The sequence below is a fragment of the Triturus cristatus genome, chromosome 12 (genome assembly GCF_964204655.1).
Source record: "Triturus cristatus chromosome 12, aTriCri1.1, whole genome shotgun sequence".
NCBI classification, from domain to species: domain Eukaryota; kingdom Metazoa; phylum Chordata; class Amphibia; order Caudata; family Salamandridae; genus Triturus; species Triturus cristatus.
The window spans coordinates 693794516-693816237 of record NC_140595.1 but is presented as its reverse complement, the minus strand read 5'-3'; the positions used below and the strand labels follow the sequence as shown (position 1 = coordinate 693816237).

The following is a 21722-nucleotide window of genomic DNA, read 5'->3' as shown; positions in this document are numbered from 1 at the left end:
TTGCCCCCTTGACAGCGCTGACTTCAAAGAAACAGCCCAGGAAAGTGATTTGGACTGACACCTGTCAGAAAGCTTTTGAGGCCCTGAAAACTGCTATGTGCACGGCGCCCGTGCTCTTGGCTCCCAACTTCTCCAAAGAGTTTATCATTCAGACAGACGCTTCAGAGCATGGTGTGGGGGCTGTTCTTTCACAGATTAATGAGGAGGGCCTAGATCAACCCGTAGCCTTTCTTAGCAGGAGTTTACTTCCACGGGAACAGAGGTGGAGTGCTATTGAGCGTGAGGCATTTGCTGTGGTCTGGGCGCTGAAGAAGCTAAGACCCTACCTGTTTGGGTCTCACTTCCGGGTTCAGACGGACCACAGGCCCCTCAGATGGTTGATGCATATGAGGGGTGAGAATCCAAAGCTGTTGAGGTGGTCCATTTCCCTACAGGGTATGGATTTCACCGTGGAACATCGCCCTGGTACAGATCACGCCAATGCTGATGGTCTGTCCAGATTTTTCCACCTTAGTGATGAGGAACTCCCTGGGGTAGGGTAGTTCTCCCCACTTTTCAGCTGGAGGGGACACGTGTTAGACCTGGCACCTTGGCGTGAGTCTCCCTTCCTCTTTTTGTCGCTGTGCCTCATGGGTTTTTATGGTGCTGGCCGCTCAGCGCGCTGTGCCACTGCCAACCAGTGTCGCGGCGCAAGTGCTCCCTATGTAAATTGTATATGTTGGTTGGATTCCATGATTGGATTGTTTGGTTTACTGTCAGACCCCAGTAAAGTGCGCCAGGAGCGCCAGGGCGTGTAAATGCAAATACCGCTGGTGGGCTTGCAGCACTGGTTGTGCCACCCACAGAAGCGGCCGGTAAAATATGTCTAAGGTCTGCCATAGCAGAACCTGCTTGCAGTCTGGTACTGACATGCTGACTGGCAAGTGCCCACACTTGCCGGTCCCTAAACCTTCCCTTAACTTCATGTTAGTCACCCCTCTGGTAGGCCCACGGGCAGGGTGCGTTGTAAGCATAAGGTAGGACAAGCCTGGATGCGTGGCATGTCCTAGTAGTGAATTACCGCCATCTTGTTGTTCACTACTGTAAGGCTACCCTGTTCTCATAGGCCAGCATGGGCGGCTAGGATTATTACACCCTATGATCCTAACCGACCCAGGGAACATGGTAGAAGATCGAGTTTAGTATGCCTGAACTCGGAATAATAAGGTACATCTTTCCCCAAGGTTTATTTTAATATTCCGCGTTTGCAAATGCCGCTTTTAGAAAGTTGGCCTTTGCTTGCCTAAACATTCAGCCCGCCTCTGCGTGATGTGTATCTGATGTCTGGCTGGTGTGAGTGACAGGGCTGGGGGAACCCAGATGGGCAGGGCTAGGTAGCCTGGTGGTGAATAGGACGATCGACAGGTAGATGGGTGGGAGGAGTACTCTTAGGCTCTGAATAGGACAGTGCTCTGCCCCCACCATGCCGGCTCCGCCCCCTGTGGAGCGTCTGATGACTCTGCCCTGCACCCTGAAAGAAGAAGCCTGCATCGCGTAAACAAAGTGATCAGAAACCGGACTGGACTAGGCAAGGGCCCCCCTGGCCTGGGAGAACAAAAGATTTGCTGTATAAATGTAGGAGCCCTGCTCCTAAGAAACTAGATCCGCTTTTGACCAAGAAGAATCTCTGCCTGAGGAGGAGGCACCGGGAAAGCTGTAAGGAGGAAGACTGTCCCTATCCTGGGGGATTGGCCTACAGTGGTGACCTTGCTGCCAAAGGGGAGAAGAGAAACTGTTGCTGAAGACTTTGCTTTATTTTTACTTTCAAGACTTGTGCTTTTCCAAAACGATCTCCAAGGGCTTGGAACTGAGCTGGCCCCCTGAACTGAGCCCCAGGACCATTGGGCTCTACCTGATCTTCCCTCGCCTGCCGCTGGACTGTGGTGTCCTTTCCCTCGTCGGAGCGGTGACCCTCGTGCCCCAGTCCCTCCTTGAGCCGTGACCAGGACTGCTTAGCCGCCCCCGCCTTGGGAAGAGCCTCGCTCGATCTGAGCCGCTCCCCCTACGCTGTGCTGGGCTGCCCCTGTCACCTCGCTCGCCGGAGGGTCGCTGCGCACCCTCACCCTCCCACCGGAATCGGCGTTGTGAGCATCTCCAAGCCTCGGACGGCCCGGACGTAACCTGCGTGCCCGGCTGCCCCGCTTTGTTCACCCGCCACCTGCAACACCCCGCTCTTGTCGTGAGCCTGAAGATCAGACCCCCATCGTGAAGTGTGGGAGCCTCGGACGCCGCCTCGCCCTTCTGTCGAAGAGCCGCTGTAATCCCGCAACCGCCTTCGCGTCAAGAAACAAGGTACTGTACTTACAAACTCGACCGCAAGCTCGCATCGGATCCAGGGTCCGCAACGTTCTGATTTCCCTGTCATCTGCCGTGTGCTTCCCGGACGCCACCTCAGCACGAAGTGCGCTGTGGCCCACAGATACCTTGCGCCCGCCTAAGAACTTTCCGTAACAAAGAGACTTTACCGTATTTCCAAGAGTTGTGGCCCCATCAGTTCAACGTTACTGGGCCTTGTATTTGAATCTGCTGAATCTACATAAAAGCTTATTTTTATATACTTCCTGATTGGTATCTGTTTGTGGTGCATGCAAGGGGATTACTGTATGTGTAATTGCATTTGCTTAACCGTGTACGCCTGAGACTTAGCCTAGACTGCTCGCGCCACGCACCTAGAGGGTGAGCAGGGGTTATTCTGGGGAGTCATCCTTCGCCCTGACAAGAAGTAAAGGGTCCCTGCTTGTTGTGGGTACACACCTACATCAACCAGAGCCCCCTCATTTCTAACATTGGTGACAGCGGTGAGGATTTACGGATTTGCATTTGTGGTTTGCATATAGTGAATCACTGATCACCACGTAGTGAGAGCAGACCAGTAACACAGCCACAAGACTAGAATTTGTTTGTTGTTTTGCCAAGAATCTCCGTTGTTTAAGCCATGCCTGGTTCACTCCCCGCCGGAAGGGCAGCCTCTATAATCTCTGGATTAGATGACATAGATTGGGGAGAAGGCGCACTTGAGGGCTATACAAATGAAGAATTTAAAGGTTTTTGCTCCAAGTTCAGAATTGCCAAACTGGATTGAGAAACAAGACCCAAATCGTGAAGGCGCTGAGGGCCTGGTATGAGTCAAGGGCACCAGAGAATCAGGTGGAAGTGGTTCCACCAGAAAGTGTCCATGAGTTTGGCAGAGGCCTGTCACCAGAAGAGTTGGCAGACAGGGCAGCAACCCGGGCACATGAAGTGGAGATGGCAAAACTTAATGGGCAGATGGATATGGAAAAACAAAGATTAGCCAGGGAAGAAAAGAAACTACAATTAGAGCATGAAATGAAGCTGAGGGAGCTGGAGCTGAAAGCAAAAAGTTTGGAGCTTAATCCCTCTGGTGGCAGCACACCGCCAGTACCGGCGGAACCAAGAGTTTATATTCCCAAGGATGTAGTGAAGGAGTGCTTTAAGAATGACGACATCGGGCAGTGGTTCAGAGCCTACGAGGTAGCCATGTCTTCCCACCGGGTCCCTGAGAGAGATTGGGGAGCGGGGTTGTGGGGACGGTTCCTGAGTGAAGGGCGGGACACACTGTTAGATTTACCTGCTGATGTTCATAATTCTTACGCCCATATGAAGGAAGCATTGATGACTAGGTATGGGTTGACCCCTGAGTTATATAGACAGAGGTTCAGGGGTTGCACTAAGATTCCCAATAGTACGTATGTGGAGTATGTGACTTTCTTTTGCAGAGCGCTGGATGGTTGGGTAAAGGGTAGTAAGGTAAATGATTATCAAGGGCTTCTTGATTTAATGGCATGGGAGCACTTGTCCAGTAATTGTTTTCCTGAGCTACGCCAGCACCTGATAGATGGTAGGCTGACTAACCCTAGGAATCTTGCTGAGGAGGCGGACCGCTGGGTCAGTACCAGGGTCCACAAGGGTCCTGTGGGAGATTCCGCCAAAGGTGGGCAGGGTCCCCAGCAGAAGAGTGGGGGGGACAGGGGTAACCAGAGGGAGTTCCCTAGAAGGCCCCAAACTAATCTCCAAGGGAACCAAGGGAAAGGTTCTCAGCCTCCCCCACCCCCGAAACCGACCGGGGCCCCGACAGGTCCTCCTGTTCAGAAGGGGCCCGTAAGATGTTACAGGTGTAACAATTTGGGGCATATTGCCTCTGATGTAAAGTGTCCATTGTTTGGTAAACCAGCACCCACTGGTGCTCCACCCCGGCAGGTGACTAGTGTAGCCTTGGGGGAGGAGAGGGGTATCCAAAGTGGGTGGGGTCCCGCAGAGATGTCCCTAGTCTCGCTAGGAGACCGTGAAGTGGTCCCTCCAACCCAGCTGCCTGAGAACACTAAGAAGTACAGGCAGTGGGTGACCATAAATGGCCATAGAGTGAAAGCTCTTAGAGATACAGGAGCCAGTGTGACAGCTGTCAGGTGTCACCTGGTGTCTCAGGAGCAGGTGGTCCCCAATGCATTCTATCCCGTTGTTGCCGCTGACAACACAGAGAGACACTGCAAGGTGGCTCAGGTTCCCTTTGAGTGGGGGGGGGGGGTCTCTGGTACTCTTCAGGTAGCTGTGAGGCCCGCCATGCCTGTAGACTGTTTGTTAGAGAACGATTTGGAGAGCTCACCTTGGGCTAAGGTGGAGCGGAGTGCTCACCTGGAGATGTTGGGTATGCCGGATTGGGCGTGTGTCACCACACGGTCCATGGCAGCCAGTAGAGGGACTCAAGAGGTCCTGGAGCCTGAGACGGAGGCCCAGGAACCGGCCTCAGAGAGAAGGAGCGAGGGGCGCGGGAAGCCGGCCCCTGAAGTTCCCACGGCCCAGGAGGAAGCAGACCTTGAGGGGGATGCCCTGGAGCCTACAGGGGAACAGATAGCTGAACTGGGAGACCTGCCTGAGCTGACCCATTGGCAGCAGGAAGGAGGTCCCACCAGGGAGGACTTTTGTAAGGCGCAAAAGGAATGCCCTTCTCTCGTGGGTATGCGGCAGCAGGCTGCAGACCAGGTCGCAGGTGATCAGTCAGGATCACATTTCATTTACTGGGAGAACGACCTCCTATATACAGAGCCTAAGGTTGCTGAACCTGGGTCAGCCCGTGCGCTGGTGGTACCCCAGGACTTCAGAGCCTTCCTACTGGGACTGGCTCACGATGTGCCATTGGCCGGGCATTTGGGGCAGAACAAGACCTTTGAAAGGCTTGTCACCCACTTTTATTGGCCTCAAATGCGCAGGAGTTCAGATACTCACTGCAGGACATGCCAGACTTGCCAGGCAAGTGGAAAGAGTGGAAGGAAGCAGAAGGCTCCACTCCAGCCATTCCCTGTGGTTGGTACCCCATTCCAGCGAGTGGGGATTGACATTTAGGGGTGGGCGGAATTTGCGAAAGCGACTTTCGCAAATTATCGCGAAAATGTTTAAAATCTCCGCAAACACGCGGAAATATCGCGAAGATGCAGAAGTTTTTTTCCTGCCCGTTCGCGGTATTTTCTGCGTGTTCGCGGCTCGCCAACTTACCCATGCGGTTGCTTGCAGGCGCGGCCATCTTGTTTTCACTCTTCTCGCGGTGCATGATCGCGGGAAGAAAGACGTGATCGCGCGACGCATGACGTCACTGCGGGCGCGAACTGTCGTGAGACAGCGCAAATGGCTAAAACAATACAACATCTCATGGAGAACGCGACCGGATCGGGAAAACTTGTCGGCGAACGCGGGGATTCAGGTAAGGCGATCGCGCGGGCGCGAGAATGTATTATTTTACAGCACGAGCAAGAACCAAATTATCGCAAAGCTGCGGAATGCGGAAATTTTGACATTTCCGCGCTCTCCGCGGAACGCGGAAATGCCAAATTATCGCAAATTCCGCGAACGGAACGGAAATTTTGCCCAGGCCTATTGACATTGTAGGGCCACTGGACCCCAGGACAGCAATGGGCAATAGGTTCATCCTGGTCCTGGTGGACCATGCCACCCGTTACCCGGAAGCCATTCCTCTGAGGACAGTGACGGCCCCCGTGGTGGGACGTGCACTGATGGGAATTTTCTCCCGAGTGGGATTCCCTCTAGAGGTGGTGTCTGACCGAGGTACCAATTTCATGTCCAAGTACATGAAATCTCTTTGGCAAGAGTGTGGTGTAACCTACATGTTCACCACACCTTACCACCCCCAAGGAAACGGGTTGGTTGAGAGATTCAACCGAACCCTCAAAGGCATGATAATGGGCCTGGAAGGACCCATGAGGCGTAAGTGGGACGTCCTCTTACCATGCCTTCTCTTCGCTTACCGTGAGGTGCCACAGAAGTCTCTAGGGTTCAGTCCCTTCGAGCTTCTGTATGGTCACCCAGTCAGAGGACCTCTAAGTCTGGTCAAGGAAGGCTGGGAGCAATCTCCCAGGAAACCTCCCCAGAATGTATATAGTTACATGCTGGCCTTCAGGAATCAGACTAGGTGATTCAGGCAACTTGCTGAGGCAAATCTGGAAGCTAGCCAGGAGGAGATGAAGCGGTGGTACGATCAGAATGCCACTCTGGTAGAGCTTCAGCCTGGACAGAAGGTATGGGTCTTGGCCCCCGTGGAGCCGTGCGTGCTCCAGGATAAGTGGACCGGTCCCTTTGAGGTGGTGGAGCGCAAGAGTCCTGTTACCTACGTGGTGGACCTGAAGTCTCCTAGGAACCCCTTAAGGGTCCTACATGTCAACCGCCTCAAGCCCCACTTGGAGAGGTCCCAAGTGGGCATGCTCTTGGCAACAGATGCTGGGATGGAAGAGGAGACAGAACCTCTTCCGGACCTCCTGTCAGCCAAGGAGCAAGATGGGTCAGTGGATGGTGTTATCCTCTCTTCCACCCTGACCCCTGAGCAACAGAATGATTGTCGCCAGTTGCTGGGACAATTTTCTGATCTGTTTTCCCTGATCCCTGGTGTCACTGATTGGTGCGTCCATGATGTGGACACTGGGGATAGTGCACCTGTGCGGCACAAGGCCTACAGGGTGACTGACAGGGTGAGGACATGCATCAAGGAGGAGGTCTCCAAGATGTTTGCACTCGGGGTAATTGAGTCCTCCAGCAGTCCTTGGGCCAGCCCAGTGGTCTTGGTCCCAAAGGCTGCAGCGCCGGGAGCCACACCCGAACTCCGGTTCTGTGTGGACTACAGAGGACTCAATTCGGTCACTAGGACCGACGCACACCCCATCCCCAGAGCTGATGAGCTCATCGATCGGCTAGGGGCTGCCAACTACCTCAGCACGTTTGATTTAACGTCTGGGTATTGGCAGATCGCCTTGACCGAGGGGGCCAAAGAGAGGTCAGCATTTTCCACCCCAGATGGGCACTACCAGTTCCGGGTTATGCCATTTGGGATGAAGAATGCCCCTGCCACCTTCCAGAGATTGGTCAACCAGGTGTTGGCTGGGCTGGATTCGTTCAGTGCAGCCTACCTGGATGACATCGCGGTGTTCAGCTCCACTTGGGAAGAACACCTGCGACACCTCTGGGAAGTGTTGATGGCGCTGCGCAAGGCAGGCCTCACGATCAAGGCGAGTAAGTGCCAGATCGGGCAGGGTTCCGTGGTGTACTTGGGGCACCGAGTTGGGAGTGGCCAGGTGGCACCCCTTCAGCCCAAGATAGAAACCATCCTGAATTGGGAGGCGTCCAAAACCCAGACAGAGGTGAGAGCCTTCCTAGGTCTCACTGGGTACTACAGGAGGTTTGTCAAGGGGTATGGCAACCTGGTTGCCCCCTTGACAGCGCTGACTTCAAAGAAACAGCCCAGGAAAGTGATTTGGACTGACACCTGTCAGAAAGCTTTTGAGGCCCTGAAAACTGCTATGTGCACGGCGCCCGTGCTCTTGGCTCCCAACTTCTCCAAAGAGTTTATCATTCAGACAGACGCTTCAGAGCATGGTGTGGGGGCTGTTCTTTCACAGATTAATGAGGAGGGCCTAGATCAACCCGTAGCCTTTCTTAGCAGGAGTTTACTTCCACGGGAACAGAGGTGGAGTGCTATTGAGTGTGAGGCATTTGCTGTGGTCTGGGCGCTGAAGAAGCTAAGACCCTACCTGTTTGGGTCTCACTTCCGGGTTCAGACGGACCACAGGCCCCTCAGATGGTTGATGCATATGAGGGGTGAGAATCCAAAGCTGTTGAGGTGGTCCATTTCCCTACAGGGTATGGATTTCACCGTGGAACATCGCCCTGGTACAGATCACGCCAATGCTGATGGTCTGTCCAGATTTTTCCACCTTAGTGATGAGGAACTCCCTGGGGTAGGGTAGTTCTCCCCACTTTTCAGCTGGAGGGGACACGTGTTAGACCTGGCACCTTGGCGTGAGTCTCCCTTCCTCTTTTTGTCGCTGTGCCTCATGGGTTTTTATGGTGCTGGCCGCTCAGCGCGCTGTGCCACTGCCAACCAGTGTCGCGGCGCAAGTGCTCCCTATGTAAATTGTATATGTTGGTTGGATTCCATGATTGGATTGTTTGGTTTACTGTCAGACCCCAGTAAAGTGCGCCAGGAGCGCCAGGGCATGTAAATGCAAATACCGCTGGTGGGCTTGCAGCACTGGTTGTGCCACCCACAGAAGCGGCCGGTAAAATATGTCTAAGGTCTGCCATAGCAGAACCTGCTTGCAGTCTGGTACTGACATGCTGACTGGCAAGTGCCCACACTTGCCGGTCCCTAAACCTTCCCTTAACTTCATGTTAGTCACCCCTCTGGTAGGCCCACGGGCAGGGTGCGTTGTAAGCATAAGGTAGGACAAGCCTGGATGCGTGGCATGTCCTAGTAGTGAATTACCGCCATCTTGTTGTTCACTACTGTAAGGCTACCCTGTTCTCATAGGCCAGCATGGGCGGCTAGGATTATTACACCCTATGATCCTAACCGACCCAGGGAACATGGTAGAAGATCGAGTTTAGTATGCCTGAACTCGGAATAATAAGGTACATCTTTCCCCAAGGTTTATTTTAATATTCCGCGTTTGCAAATGCCGCTTTTAGAAAGCTGGCCTTTGCTTGCCTAAACATTCAGCCCGCCTCTGCGTGATGTGTATCTGATGTCTGGCTGGTGTGAGTGACAGGGCTGGGGGAACCCAGATGGGCAGGGCTAGGTAGCCTGGTGGTGAATAGGACGATCGACAGGTAGATGGGTGGGAGGAGTACTCTTAGGCTCTGAATAGGACAGTGCTCTGCCCCCACCATGCCGGCTCCGCCCCCTGTGGAGCGTCTGATGACTCTGCCCTGCACCCTGAAAGAAGAAGCCTGCATCGCGTAAACAAAGTGATCAGAAACCGGACTGGACTAGGCAAGGGCCCCCCTGGCCTGGGAGAACAAAAGATTTGCTGTATAAATGTAGGAGCCCTGCTCCTAAGAAACTAGATCCGCTTTTGACCAAGAAGAATCTCTGCCTGAGGAGGAGGCACCGGGAAAGCTGTAAGGAGGAAGACTGTCCCTATCCTGGGGGATTGGCCTACAGTGGTGACCTTGCTGCCAAAGGGGAGAAGAGAAACTGTTGCTGAAGACTTTGCTTTATTTTTACTTTCAAGACTTGTGCTTTTCCAAAACGATCTCCAAGGGCTTGGAACTGAGCTGGCCCCCTGAACTGAGCCCCAGGACCATTGGGCTCTACCTGATCTTCCCTCGCCTGCCGCTGGACTGTGGTGTCCTTTCCCTCGTCGGAGCGGTGACCCTCGTGCCCCAGTCCCTCCTTGAGCCGTGACCAGGACTGCTTAGCCGCCCCCGCCTTGGGAAGAGCCTCGCTCGATCTGAGCCGCTCCCCCTACGCTGTGCTGGGCTGCCCCTGTCACCTCGCTCGCTGGAGGGTCGCTGCGCACCCTCACCCTCCCACCGGAATCGGCGTTGTGAGCATCTCCAAGCCTCGGACGGCCCGGACGTAACCTGCGTGCCCGGCTGCCCCGCTTTGTTCACCCGCCACCTGCAACACCCCGCTCTTGTCGTGAGCCTGAAGATCAGACCCTCATCGTGAAGTGTGGGAGCCTCGGACGCCGCCTCGCCCTTCTGTCGAAGAGCCGCTGAAATCCCGCAACCGCCTTCGCGTCAAGAAACAAGGTACTGTACTTGCAAACTCGACCGCAAGCTCGCATCGGATCCAGGGTCCGCAACGTTCTGATTTCCCTGTCATCTGCCGTGTGCTTCCTGGACGCCGCCTCAGCACGAAGTGCGCTGAGACCCACAGATAACTTGTGCCCGCCTAAGAACTTTACGTAACAAAGAGACTTTACCGTATTTCCAAGAGTTGTGGCCCCATCAGTTCAACGTTACTGGGCCTTGTATTTGAATCTGCTGAATCTACATAAAAGCTTATTTTTATATACTTCCTGATTGGTGTCCGTTTGTGGTGCATGCAAGGGGTTTACTGTATGTGTAATTGCATTTGCTTAACCGTGTACGCCTGAGACTTAGCCTAGACTGCTCGCGCCACGCACCTAGAGGGTGAGCAGGGGTTATTCTGGGGAGTCATCCTTCGCCCTGACAAGAAGTAAAGGGTCCCTGCTTGTTGTGGGTACACACCTACATCAACCAGAGCCCCCTCATTTCTAACACTGCTAATTAGAAACAAATTTCAAAATGCAATGTTTGCATTTTTATTTTTCAGAGAGCTTTAAAACCTAGTTGGGGATCAATGGAGCTCTTTATGTTGCGATAGGGCTTACATAAGAATTATGTGCCTGATTTAGAGTTTGGTGGACATGGGTACTCTGTCGTAAATGCACCCTGTCCACCAACACCTCTGTCTTTTTGCTCAGTGTGACATTGCCTTTGCAAAATTTGCTCCAATGCCCTGGCAGATTAGGGGCTGTCTGAGTAACGGCATCAGAACATTAGCCCTGTTTAGAGCGGACAGTCTGATGTCCTTTTTTCCCTTATAAAACCACTAATGCAGCCTAGTCTTCCCACAAGAGATTGGAGAATAAATATACATAACACTGAACTCCTGAAGGAATTATCTTTTAATAATTCAAATTCTAGATAATTGAGGTTGGTCAATAAAGATACAACCTATACTAATGTTTATTCAAAAAATGGGGGTTTAACTTTGACAGAAGTAAATGAACAAATACATAGGCATACTCTGTGCTTTGATTATGGTACATATAGAGATATATTTCCAAGTTTACAAATCTTTGTAGCATAAAATACAAGGTAGAAACTAAATAATAAAATCCAGGCAGATATAGTTGTTTTCGGGGTTACATGAGTTCAAATGCACCTATAAGGACGCAAAGACCAGTTGATACAGCTTAAGAAGTGACAATATTTGGTGTAAAACATCATTCAACCTGAGGTACATGAAGTTCTAGATTAAGAGTATATACAAGTATACATAATTTCTAAAGACTGATGTGGGTGGAAAGTCAAAATAGGGTCACTTGTTAAACTATATCAGCCGGCCTTTGTGTCATTACAGGTATTTTTGTACTCATGTACCCTAAAAAACTATATCTAATTGCAATTGTTTTATCTACTTTCTACATTGTGTTTATGCTGCAAAGATTTATGAACTTTTAAACATATCTCTATTTGAACCCTAATCAAAATACATAGGACGCCGATTTTTTGTTTTTTTTTAACTGTGTGTATTTCACAGAGATCACTGCTGAGGCAGCGATGTGCTCCAAATTTGGCGGTCCTCTATTGGTCAGGGTGGCAGACGTAGTGTCCTCTGGCACCTTAACAAACGGAGGTAAAACTGCCATCCTCTAAATTAGGCCCTATATCACATAAAGGGATGGATTAAAAGGGATTGCATGCACAACATGTAGATAGCGCTGATGATCACCTCAGAAATGTTTGGACCTAAATCTTATTTAAGTTTTTTTAAACAAATTTCTGATCATTATGGTTGTCTGGAGCCAGAAATCATTATGGTTGTCTGGAGCCAGAACTTGTAATCTGTCTGCTCTCTAATCCTGCAAATTTTATGGAATTGAACAGCGGCATTGCTCTGTGAGTCTGTAGCATTTGTCTAGCACTTCTGTCTAAAGGGTCCAATTCTGATATTTGTAAAATATTTGATCCCACCCCCCGTCCTTTACAAGCAGCGTGGCAGAATCTACTTTGAAGAGATATAGTGCAAAAATTTAGTGAAGAATGAGGCTATCTACATTTTAATAAAATGTAGGTAATTTGTTTTTTTATAATTAGATTGTTTTGAATGCCTGTAATACACATGGCTCGGTAGTTATTTTTTAGAAACTTTTAAGCACATTTATGCCCTCTAAAAACTCACCATCTGTCACTGATTTTGTCTGAATTTTTTTCGAGGGCGAGGCCCCTAAAAGTCATTTTTTTCCACATTGCTCCCCCACGTAGTTCTATTGGAGGGAGCTACTCATCACCCCTTTGAAGCCGTCACTGCCTAGAAACGAGTCTGATGGTAACACCAAAAACAGAGGGCAGATGCCACAGGGCAAAGCCAGTGCCCGTGGTGGCAATTGCCCGCCCCTAAAATATTTTGGTCCCTTACACATTTTTTTTTTTAAACAAATTAAGCCCTGGTCACACGAGATACAGACACACATATTTTACTGGGGTCGTTCAATTTCCTAAGATTTTTATGGAACTTCGTAAAACTTTATGATGAAGAGTATATACCCCCGAAGTGTGTGTCCAAGATATTTACATTGGAATGCTAGTTTCTATGGAGGATACATCCGTCAACTGGCTGATTGTGTAGATGAGTACAGAAGCTACCCAGTCTCCCCTCTGAGTCCTCCTCTGCCCATCCAGTACCAGTGGCCCCTCAACGTTCAACGGCGAGTTTACGCAACACGCACTGCTAGTTCATGCTGAATCGGAATAGCGCTTTTTTAGTCGGTAAACTCAGCCTCTCTGATGTCTGGGCTCGTTAACATGAGAACCATTGTTTTGGATGACAAGAAACAACTATCATTCAGTGCCAAGAAGCCCTAATGAGAGAACCTTTGCTTTACAATCGCACAAGATATGTTGTTATAAAAAGAATAAGTGTTAGCAACTCATTTTTGACCGATAAAGATGAAAAAAGAAGTCATAGTCGGGGAAGCTTGGCATATTAGAGGGACTGATGCAGTAATGTGCGGGCTCTACGTCTTGTTTTTTAGATTTGCGATTTATTTCTCAAATGTTGTGTGCTATGTAAGATGGTGGCAAAATGAGCAAACAGATTAAAATAAGTTCAAAAGGGCGACATGTAAGTTTATTTCTTTGTTTTTTTCTATAAAGCCCACACATGGAGATGGGGATCGGAGGATGTAGCAGAAATAGAGTCATCGCCTCTAAATCAAAAGTCCCTTCAGAGACCTACCAGCCACAGAAAAGACCCTGGAGATGCACACATCCTCCATCGGAGAGCAGCGCTGGGTGAATACTGGAGTGCAGCAGAGCCCACCGTCAAACATGCACACAGAGCCTCTGAAATGACACCCCAAAGGACAACAGCATCTACCACAACTGCAGATGCAAAGTCTGATGCAAGAATGAGGGGGGCTGTCTCGGGTAGCAGTACAGCAAATCCAGACTCTCCAACCCCTGAAGACACCGGTGATAGGAAACAGACCCCTGATATCACCACTGAAGAAGACACAAGTGACACTACAGACACAAAGGCAGACACCACAATTCAAGACTCAACTAATGATGCCACTTACACAACTGATGACACCACAAGTCAAGACTACACTTATGATACTACTGAAACAAACACAGACAATACAGCTGAGGATGATACTACTGATACTGCAGGCACAACCACAGACAACACATCTGAAGCCCACACTACTGATACTGCAGGCACAACCACAGAAAACACAACTAAAGACCTCACTACTGATACTACAGGCACAACTACATACACCACAACTGAAGATTACAATCATACTGATACTACAGACACAACCACAGAAACTACGACTGAAGACAGCACTACTGATACTGCAGACACAACCACATACATTACAACTAAATACTACACTCATATTGATACTACAGGCACAACCACAGATACCTCTACCATAGCCCTAACCTCTGATGCCACTAGTACTGCGACTCCTGTATTTGCTCCCACCACAGAAACCATCATTACAGATCAGTCCTCTGATACAACCACTATAGTTCTCACAACTGATGATACTGGGACTACTCCTTCACAACAAGTCACTGATACTACCCTTTCAACTTCACCCACAAATACTGCTACCCCAGTCCTAAATGAAGATACCACGATTACAGGCACAACCTCTGATACCATTTCTTCAGGTCCTCCTACCACTCACACTACTAATGATGAACAAACCTCTGATACAACTAATGTAGAGCGATCCACTAAGGACACTACGGATGATCATCCCTCCAGTACTACTAACTCAAACCCAACCACTGAAACTTCTACTTCAACCTCAATAGCACATCCTACCACCACAGCCCTGACATCTGGTATAACGACTGGAGAAGCAATCATAGAACCCTTTACTACAGTGCCAACCACGGCTACATTTACTGCAACTCTTCCTACCACAAGCAACTCTTTTATTAATCAAACTTCTGGTACTACTACTATAATGAGCACCTATGATGACACTACTGATGATCAAACCTTTATTTCCACTACCATGTACCCAGCTACTGCGACATCTCCTCCAATCTCAACCACAAATACTGCTACTACAGCTTTAACCTCTGATGCCCCTAATACTGCGACTCCTGTATTTGCTCCCACCACAGAAACCACCATTACAGATCAGCCCTCTGATACAACTACTACAGTTCTCACCACTGATGATACTGATACTACTCCTTCACAACAAGTCACTGACACTACACTTGCAACTTCACCCACTAATACAGCTACCACAGTCCTAAATGAAGATACCATGATTACAGGCACAATCTCTGATACCATTTCTTCAGGTCCTCCTACCACTCACACTACTAATGATGAACAAACCTCTGATACAACTAATGTAGAGCTATCCACTAAGGACACTACACCAACCTCAACAGCACATCTTACCACCACAGCCCTGACATCTGGTATAACGACTGGAGAAACAATCACAGACCCCTTTACTGCAGTGCCAACCACTGCTACAATTACTGCCTCTGTTCCTACCACAGACAATTCTTTTATAAATCAAACTTCTGGTACCACTACTATAATGAGCACCTACATTGACACTACTGAAGATCAAACCCCTGTTTCCACTACCATATACCCAACCACTGCTACCTCTCCTCCAGTCTCAACCAGAGATACTGCTACCACAGCCATAACCTCCGATGCCACTAATACTGTGACTCCTGTATTTGCTCCCACCACAGAAACCAGCATTACAGATCAATACTCAGATAAAACTACTACAGATCTCACCACTGGTGACACTGATACCACTCCTTCACATCAAGTCACTGTTACTACACTTCCAACTTCACCCACTAATACTCCTACCACAGCCCTATATTCTGATACCATGATTACAGGCACAACCACTAATACCCTTTCTTCAGGTCCTCCTACCACTCACACCACTAATAATAAACAAACCTCTGATACAACTAATGTTGAGCTAACCACTAAGGACACTACTGATGATCAGCCTACTAACTCAAACGCAACAACTGATACTTCTACTTCACCTTCCACAACAAATATTACTACCACTGCCGTGACATCCAGTATCACAAATGGAGACAAAATCACAGATACCTCTACTGCAGTGCCAACCACAGCTACAATTATTCTTCCTACCACAGACAACTCTTTTATAAATCAAACCTCTGGTACCACTTCTATAATGAGCACCTATGATGACGCTACTGATAATCAAACCTCTGTTTCCGCTACCACATACCCAGCCACTGTAACATCTCCTCCAATCTCAACCACAGAAATTGCTACCACAGCCATCCCATCTGATGCCTCTAACACTGTGACTACTGTATTTGCTCCCACCCCAGAAACCACCATTAAACACCTGCCCTCTGAAACAGCTACTGCAGTTCTCACTACTGAAGACACTGATACCACTCCCTCACAACAAGAGAGTGATACTACTCTTCTAACCACACTCAAAAATAATGCTACCACAGCCCTAAATTCTGATACGATGATTACAGGCCCAACCACTGACACCATTTCTTCAGCAACTCCTTCCACTCTCACCACTAATAAAGAACAAACCTCTGATACAACTAGCGTAGGGCTAACCTCTAAGGACACTACGGGTGATCATCCCCCCAGTACGATTTCTTCTCCAACTTCAACAGCACCTACTACTGCTACAGCTCTGATCTCTGGTATCACGACTGGAGACACAATGACAGATACCTCTACTGCAGCTTCAACCACGGCTACAATCACTGCAGCTCTTCCTACCACAGATACCTCTGTTATAACTCAAACCTCCGCTACCACTACTATCATAAGCACCTACGATGACACTACTGAAGATCAAGCTTCTGTTTCCACTACCATGTACCCAGCCACTGCTACATCTCCTCAAATCTCAACCACAGATACTGCTACCACAGCCATAACCTCCAATGCCACATTTGGTGCCACAACCGTTAATAACTCTTCTTCAGTCCCAATTGCTACAACTGAATTTGCTACTACCACTGAAACTACTGTTAAAGATCAATCTTCTGATAAAACCACTGCAGTGTCAACCTCCGAGGACACTGTTACCACTACCTCTGATTCAGGCACAGATACTAGTCCAGACTCAAACACACATACTAGTACTGGGGCTGTGACCTCTGATAGCACGAAAGAAAACACAACAACTAATATGGTACCTGAATTTTCAACCACTACTGTAAAGACAACCTCCTTTGTCACTTTGACACAATTATCCTCTGCATTCACTACAACAAATGCATCCTCGACCGTCACTACTGCAGAATCAGCCCCTTCTATTACCAATGAAGAGCCAACTTCGACTGTAACTACTGTAGACAATCGTCCTATTAGCACTTCTGGAAATCCAACATCCTCTGTAGCTACAGCAGAGTCAATCATCACTGTCACTAACCAAGAATCATCATCGACTGTCACTTCTGCAGATCCAACATTAACCTCCACTTTTAATACTACATATCCAATCTTGATTACAACTTCTGCAAAGGAAACCTCAACTGTCACTACTGCAGAATCAGCCACTTCTATTCCCAATGAAGAGACAACCTCAACAGTAACTACTGCAGACAAGACTCCTTCTACCACTACTGGAAATCCAACATCATCTGCAGCTACAGCAGGGTCAATCAACAATGTCACTAGTACAGAATCACCATTGCCAGTCACTACTGCAGAAGCAACCTCCACTTTTAATACTACAGAGCCAATCTTGACTACTACTACTAGAATGGAAACATCCACTGTCACTACTGCAGAATCAGCCCCTTCTATTACCAATGAAGAGTCAACCTCGACTGTAACTACTGCAGAAAATACCCCTATTAGCCCTACTGTAAATCCAACATCCTCTGTTGCTACAGTAGAGTCAATCATCACTGTCACTAATCAAGAATCATCATCGACTTTCACTACTGCAGAACCAGCCTCCACTTTTAATACTACAGATCCAATCTTGATGACAACTTCTGCAAAGGAAACCTCCACTGTCACTATTGCAAAAACATCCTCTATTTTCTTTACAAACGTATCAGCCTCCTCGGTTACTACAGCAGAGACAACCTCTGTTGACTTAAGCCAAACTGCCATAACTTCAGAGCCAATTTACCCTATCACTACTGCAGAGAAATCCTCGATTGCCACTACGGCAAACCTAACCTATACTGTCAGTACTAAAGACAATACTCCGATTGGCACTACTGGAAAGCCGACATCTGAAGGTCCTACAGCAGAGAAGACCTCAAGTGTCACTACAGCAGAACCAATTTCATTTTCCTCTACTACAGTTCCTTCCTTGACTGGCACTATTGCAGAGACATCCTCAACTGTCAAGAGTGCACAGCCCACCTCTAGTGCTACTTCACTACAGACAGCCTCTGCTAGTACATCAGCAGCCACAGAAGTGAATATTACTACTGTAGGGATGTTCTCCACTGCCTCTATCGAAGGAGCAACTTCCACGATCACTACTAGAGCAACAACCTCTGCTGTCACTACTGCAGGGGCATCCTCCACTGTCTTAACAATGGCAGCAACCTCTGTTGCTACTGCAGAACCCGCCTCTACTGTCACGTCAATTCTGCTAAACTCAACAACCACTACTATAAAGACAACCTCCTCTGTCACTTTGACACAATTATCCTCTGCATTCACTACAACAAATGCATCATCTGTTGTCACTACAGCAGTGCCGACCTCCATTATCACTACTACAAATTCACTTTTCACTGCCACTACTACAGGCATAAAAGCTACTGAGGAGACAACGTCCACTCTCACCACCAAAAGTACTACTTCCTCTTCTGCAAAGCCAGTCTCCAGTGAAACTCCTGCACAATCAACTGCCACTGTCTCTCTTCCAATTATAACTTCCACTGTTACTATAGCTGAGTCAATTTCCACTGTCCCTATTTCAAATCCCACTTCTCCTGTCATTAGTACTATCAATGTTACCACTGCAGCTTTGACTCCTAGAACTACCATCATCTCTGCCCCTTCATTTACCACCTCCCTGACCACTGCTAAAGCTAGTATGCCTCCTTCTGCTCCAACTACCATCACTTCTGCCTCTACAACAGCCTTCACAACTACCACACATAACACCACAGCCTCCACCCCTACAACTGTCTCCATCACTAGTACCCCCACAACTATCACTTCTGCCCTTACAAGTATGCCCACCACTACTATCCGTTCAACTACCACCAGTTCTACTCCTGCATCCACGTCCACTACATCTGCGCCTTCAACTACCAGTACTACATCGGCCAAAACAATGACAGGTACGTCCCTTAAAAATAAAAATGTTTAAATATTGTGTGTGTTTTAAAATATTTTCGGTGTGTTTTGTATTTATGTCGAATTTAGGTCTAATTTATACGTATATATATTTGTATACCTATATGTACATATGAAGCAAATGTGCATATAACAGTGTCTAATTTTACAAAGGATGTGGACTATATGAAACAATTGGCACCTAAAAATAAATACATATATATATATTTTTTTTAGGTGCCAGTTGTTTCATGTATTTCACATTCTTTGTCAAATTAGACACTGTTATATGCACATTTGCTTCATATGTGAGGACATGAGGCTTGGTGGTCACGCCTCCTCTTCTACGGCCTGAAACAATTGACTTCTATAGTAGCATATTAATCACTTAAAGAGAAAAAACTGATCACTTCCCAGGAGCATGGCCTAGCCAAGTCTTTTCACAAAAAAAAAAGCAACCTAAAAATGTTAAAATTCAAACCAATAAAATACTGGACATGTTTGAATCGAAGAACAAAAATACAATGTTGCTAGTAGCTTGAAAAACATAAAATACAACTGACTGAATAAGGCAAGGAATGGATTCAAATAATAATGGAGGAAAATAAATACATTAAGACATTGTAGCAGCACAGTTTCAAATAGTTTGGGTTGGATGACAAAAATATTTTTGACTGCTCCTATTCTACGTCCTTGTTGTGAAGTGAAAACAATGCTTGGTGGAATTACCTTTTCACACAATATTCTCAATATTATGAAAGTTGGAATCTGGAAGTAGTAATTTGCGACAAGAATGTTTGTGTACAATTCTTGGACCCAATAACAAAGGTAAAGTGAGACGAAAGTCTATGTTTACGACTTTCGGTATTCAGAAAGAGCATTTACTACTCGTAAATGCCCTTTGTGAATACCGATAATCGTAAAGTTCAACTTTTTGTATCCACAAATGTCATTTACGAGTAGTAAAGGCCCGTTGTGAATACCAAAAGACATATAGTTAGACTTTCGTCTCACTTTTCCTTTGGGAATCGGGCCCATTATGTGGCTTTTTGTTGTGGTTATGTGCTCTGTTGCATTTTGGGCTGATGTGTTTGTGCTAACTTGTTGCAATCTGATGCCACTGTGTTGTATTAGGGTCGTGATATAATATTCTGCTTCAACCGTTTTGTTGTATCGCACCATGTTATTTTTCAATAATTTTGTTATATTGTTTTGTGTATATTGTTTTGTTGTGATCTGTTGCTTACTACAACTATGTTGATAAAACTATGGGGCATATCAGCAAGCTGGCGATGACAAATTATCGCCGCTTTAGCGTCCGTTTTCGGACGAAAAGCGGCGATAATTTTATCGCTTAATCATCAAGGTCACGCTAACGCGTGATTCCTTGCTTTATCGCCCTTTCCCATAACGCCCACCTTTGCATCTCGAATGAGATGCAAAGTGGGCGTTCCGTCCCAAAATAACTGGAGAAATGTCGCTAACCGACATTTCTCCAATTATCAAGGGAATCGCTAACAGGCATAGCGATAAGAAAAGTAACGTTAACCACAGTTAACGCTACTTTCCTTACGCCTGCTTTCACCCTGATTTAGCCATTATATCCAATGTAGGGTGGATATAATGGCTAAGTATGCCCTGCCTTATCAGCAAGCTAACACAAAAATGTGTGAGATTATCGCTGGATTTCCAGCGATAATCTCACTTTTGGCTGTTAGCGCAAGTAATTTTATTGCTTTTGAGATAAGCGTTGCTGATAGCACGCTATCTCAGCGATAAAATTCCACGATAGCCGGCGATAATTATCCTAGCGCTAAGTGCGCTTAGCGATAATTATCGCCGGCCCTTGCTGATACGCCCCTATGTATCCACACAATTGAAACATAACAGGGCACTTCACAAAAAAATAGTCAAAGCATCAAAACAGCTAGAGTCCAAAACAACAAAAGCACATTGAAATATTGCAGCAACAAAAAAACGCATCACCACCACAACACAGTGCTACACAACAAATGTGAACAAACATTCTGGGCTCACCTCCAGAATCCTGTTTTTATACGTAAAATGTGTTCAGAGCAAGCATGGCCTCACTGTAAATATGAACCGAGGACATAGCATTGCGCCAGTCAAAAATGTTTAAATTAGTACGTGCAGTTATAATCACATCATCATAAGATACGTTCATTTGACTTTACAGTGAAACGTTGCTCTCAACCCTGAAAAAAATGTTTCGGACTGATATCACGAAGATTCGAAGATGTGCCTCTTAGCTATCGATGTTGGCTCTTTAAAAGGTATTTGGTCAAAGAATGCCCCAAGATGGCGTCTCCTCATTAGAGTGCCAAACTCAAAAGGCGGCAGATTTGAAACATTTTCAGCTCGCAGGAGGGTCGCTGTTCAATCTTGAAGGATTGTGCTACACACTTGGATTGTCGAGAGCACAATAAAAGGTACAACCACTTTTACACCTGAGGATGAGGCAGGCAATTCCGCTGTACACTAAAATTGTTTTGAGTATTTAAAATATTTGATGTAGTTTGAATGGACGAATTAAACAGTTTATAACTGAAATAGTTTAGAAAACCCGCAGTTACCTTTACAAGTTTTTTTTAGTAGAGACTAGATTGACTTAAAGGTACAGTTTATGATTACATTGTTAAAATCAGTTTTTAAAATTGTATCCTAAAAGCTGCCACTGAATATTGCTGGGCAGTTTTTCTAAAGTCACTGAGGAAGGCAAGTAAAGACACAACCGCCAATACGTGCCTGGCAATTATCTAGATATTTG

General features: G+C 47.4%; 1 protein-coding gene and 1 long non-coding RNA gene across 2 annotated transcripts in view; one reads left to right on the top strand and one right to left on the bottom strand.

The window, feature by feature from the left end:
• Positions 1-21722, top strand: part of LOC146780111 (uncharacterized) — a 597326-nt gene that overhangs the window by 86885 nt on the left and 488719 nt on the right. Inside the window, exon 2 of the mRNA XM_085638049.1 lies at positions 13249-18939. Coding sequence (XP_085494175.1) covers positions 13249-18939 — 5691 coding nt within the window. The remainder of the gene's footprint in view (positions 1-13248; positions 18940-21722) is intronic.
• The window catches only part of LOC146780113 (uncharacterized), a 153327-nt gene that overhangs the window by 60350 nt on the left and 71255 nt on the right, over positions 1-21722 (bottom strand). The window lies entirely within an intron of this gene.